This window comes from Lipotes vexillifer, unplaced genomic scaffold (genome assembly GCF_000442215.2).
Source record: "Lipotes vexillifer unplaced genomic scaffold, Lipotes_vexillifer_v1.1 scaffold1122, whole genome shotgun sequence".
Lineage (NCBI taxonomy): Eukaryota > Metazoa > Chordata > Mammalia > Artiodactyla > Lipotidae > Lipotes > Lipotes vexillifer.
The window spans coordinates 2,733,044-2,736,459 of NW_006798649.1; the positions used below are offsets into that span (position 1 = coordinate 2,733,044).

The following is a 3,416-nucleotide window of genomic DNA, read 5'->3' on the forward strand; positions in this document are numbered from 1 at the left end:
ATCTGGGGGTCTCTCTCTTCACTGTGGCTAATTAGTTATTAGATGCCCCGCACCTCCCTTTCCCATCTTCTCCAGAAGGTGACATCTTCACAGCTGACTTCAAAGGAATGATTTTAAGCAGATACACAGTAGGGGTTTATAACAAAAGGGTATCACCTATTTTGGGGGCAAACATAAAAACCAAATGTGCTTGCAGCTCTAGGTAGATGGACCTAGAGTCTGTCATACAGAGTGAAGTAAGACAGAAAAAGAAAAACCAATACCGTATGCTAACACATAAATATGGAATATATATATATATATATATATATATATATAAAGGTCATGAAGAACCTAGGGGCAGGATGGGAATAAAGACGCAGACCTACTAGAGAATGGACTTGACATGGGGAAGGGGAAGGGGAAGCTGGGTCAAAGTGAGAGAGAGACATGGACATATATACACTACCAAACGTAAAATAGATAGCTAGTGGGAAGCAGCCGCATAGCACGGGGAGATCAGCTCCATGCTTTGTGACCACCTAGAGGGGTGGGGTAGGGAGGGTGGGAGGCAGGGAGATGCAAGAGGGAAGAGATATGGGAACATATGTATATGTATAGCTGATTCACTTTGTTATAAAGCAGAAACTAACACACTATTGTAAAGCAATTATACCCCAATAAAGATGTTAAAAAAAAAAAAAGAAAGAAACAAAATGTGCTTTTATAATTTTTCAGATCTGTTGCCTAACTCCTAGGGCATATTACCAACGCTGTTTTTCCTATTTAATTTATTAAAAACAATGCTTCTCACCCCTGTTGAAAAGTGAGCCGTGTTGAGTCATGAGAGTGATTTACACACGAATTTACTCCCTGGGAGTTGGGACAGCACTGGATCAGCCTCTCTAGGGGCGGAGCGGGGGCAGGGGGGACAGGGAAGGGCTCATTCAATTGATTAAAAAATAATCCAGAGAAGGAGACACATGCCCCAAGGTCCACAGGCTGAGGTACTGAGTCCTGTTTTCTCGGCTGCCATCTGGCCTGCCCCACGAGGTCCACAGGGGAACTCAGGTGGGGTCTCTTTCCTTGCTTTTCACTCTTGGCTGGGAAGCTGACTTTATCCCTTCCTGTAGGACATGCAGGCACAGGGTGTTTCTCTCTGCCTCCTGGGTGTGATGCTCTTTCTGTGCTCAGCGCATGCCCGAGGTCTCAGGAGATGTCTGATCTCCATGGACATGCGCCGTATAGAGGAGAGTTTCCAAGGGATTAAAAACGCCATTGTGAGTAGGGGTTTGGGGTGAAGGTGTGGGCAGGGGGGCGTGCCTCACTTTCCATCTTAACGTGGAGAGCCAGTTCTTTCTCATTACCTTTGTGTCTCTGGAGAATGTGGAATACTCACTGCTTGTGTCTGTTCTTATGTTTTCCTCCACAGCAAGCTAAGGACACCTTCCAAAATGTCACCATCCTGTCCACATCGGAGACCCTGCACAGCATTAAGGTATTGACCTGTGTCTGCTCGTTCCTCTATTGTCATTTTTACGGTGAAGTGGTGCAGGGCTGAGGGAGAAATCCTCACCCTGTGCTCTTTTCTTTCCTAACCTCTAGTGAACTCTGATGCTCCGGCTTCTCACAAGTGAACTGATGCGTGAGGGCGCACTCACGTCTCAGTGACCTTGAACCCCATGGGAGGGTGTTCACCCAGGGAGTGACTGGGGTGCCACACGCTCAAATGGGACAGGATGTCTAGGGCTTAGGGTGACTCTGGAAGGTTTCATGGGGAAGCTGAGAAAATGAGCAGTGACTTAAAAGCTGAGTAGGCTTGTGGTTAGTGGCTAAAAGAGATGGAAGGGTTTGGGGAGAATGGGTATGTAAATTCAATGGATACATGTCAGGGGACATAGAGGCAACCAGGGGGAATTCCCTGGTATTCCAGTGGTTAGGACTCTGTGCTTTCACTGTTGAGTATGCAGGCTCAATCCCTGGTCAGGGAGGTAAGATACTGCAAGCCATGCGGCACGGCCGAAAAAAATAAGAGACAACCAGGCTCGTGGTGTGAGGGACATGAAGGCAAGTGGAAGAGAATGAAGTGGACAAATACATTGGAGTCATTTTACCAAGAACCTTGAAAGCCAGGCCAAAATGGAAACTGACTAGCTGAGCCTCGGCCTTCTTTTTTTTTTTTTTTCTTTTTTGGCTGTGCCGTGCGGCCATAGGGAGTCCCTGCAGGTTTTTGAGCCAAAGACTGTATGACCACTAAGTCTTTTAGACAGTCTGGTGATGTCCTTTACAACCGCCAGCTTGAGGCACGAAGTCTACTTGTCCAGAGAGAGGTGGTGAGAGTATGTTACAAAACTGTTGGCTTACGAGGTGATAATTCACTTTACAGAAGGGGCCACTGAGAAGTGCCTTTAAAAGTGAGCTCCTCCAGTCCTTGTAAGCATTCTAGAAAGATCCAGTTCTTTCAGGCATTTATATGACAGAGTGTAAGGTATATCCACAAAGAGTTACTTTTTCCTTGGGCTTCTCTGCACGAGATAATTCTTCTAGGCAGTATTAGGCCTGATTTATTTATGGTAAACACATGGAGCCACTTCCTAAATACTATTCCAGCCAATGGTATAAGAGACTCAGAGGATATGATAAGCTGGAAGGGACCCAAAAGGCCATTTGTTCCAAAACCATCATTTTCAAGTGACCAAATTGACATCTTGGGAGAAAGAATGACTAGTTAGTGGTTGAGCCAGGAATAGACCCCCCAAGTCTCATGCCTCTGTCTCCAGATTCTTTGTCCTCTCAAGGTCTAGAAATAGCTGATGTGGCATAAGGAAAGGGGTCAATGAGAATGCAGGTCTTTGCCGTATTTCTCCCCTCCCCACCCTCTCCCTCCTTGATAAAACAAAGGTTGCAACTTTTTGCCCGGTTGGTTAAGGGAATTAGCAGGAGCAGAGGAAAAGGAGGGTTTTTGTGTTGCAAGGTGGGTTTCCACATCAGAAAATCTGCCTGTCGGGCCAAGGAGGCTTTGCTGCTTTAATGCTAATGAAGATAAATGCACCACTGGCTGTAGCCACTTTCCTTCTCAGACTGAGCCATAAATCTCCTGCTCTGGCTCTCAGGGTTGAGTGCAAACCACTAGAAGGAAACTCTGCCTGGCCAGCTGCTTTAAACTGTGCCTGGGGAAGTCAGGAGCTTTCCCTTAGGGAGAGCTGCACTCTGCCCGAGGAGGACCTGCCCAGATGTGTGCATTTCTGCAGCTGTCAGTTTCCATTCTTGCACATCTCAGCTCCATCCAAGTGATCCCTGAAGTTTAAAAAGCACAGACTGGGGTCTTCCCTGGTGGCGCGGTGGTTGAGAGTCCACCTGCCGATGCGGGGGATGCAGGTTCGTGCCCCGGTCCGGGAAGATCCCACATGCCGCGGAGCGGCTGGGCCCGTGAGCCA

General features: G+C 47.4%; 1 protein-coding gene across 1 annotated transcript in view; it reads left to right on the forward strand.

The window, feature by feature from the left end:
- Positions 1-1,115: 1,115 nt before the first annotated feature.
- Positions 1,116-3,416, forward strand: part of IL19 (interleukin 19) — a 5,175-nt gene continuing 2,874 nt past the window's right edge. Inside the window, exons 1-2 of the mRNA XM_007470713.1 lie at positions 1,116-1,259; positions 1,412-1,477. Coding sequence (XP_007470775.1) covers positions 1,116-1,259; positions 1,412-1,477 — 210 coding nt within the window. The remainder of the gene's footprint in view (positions 1,260-1,411; positions 1,478-3,416) is intronic.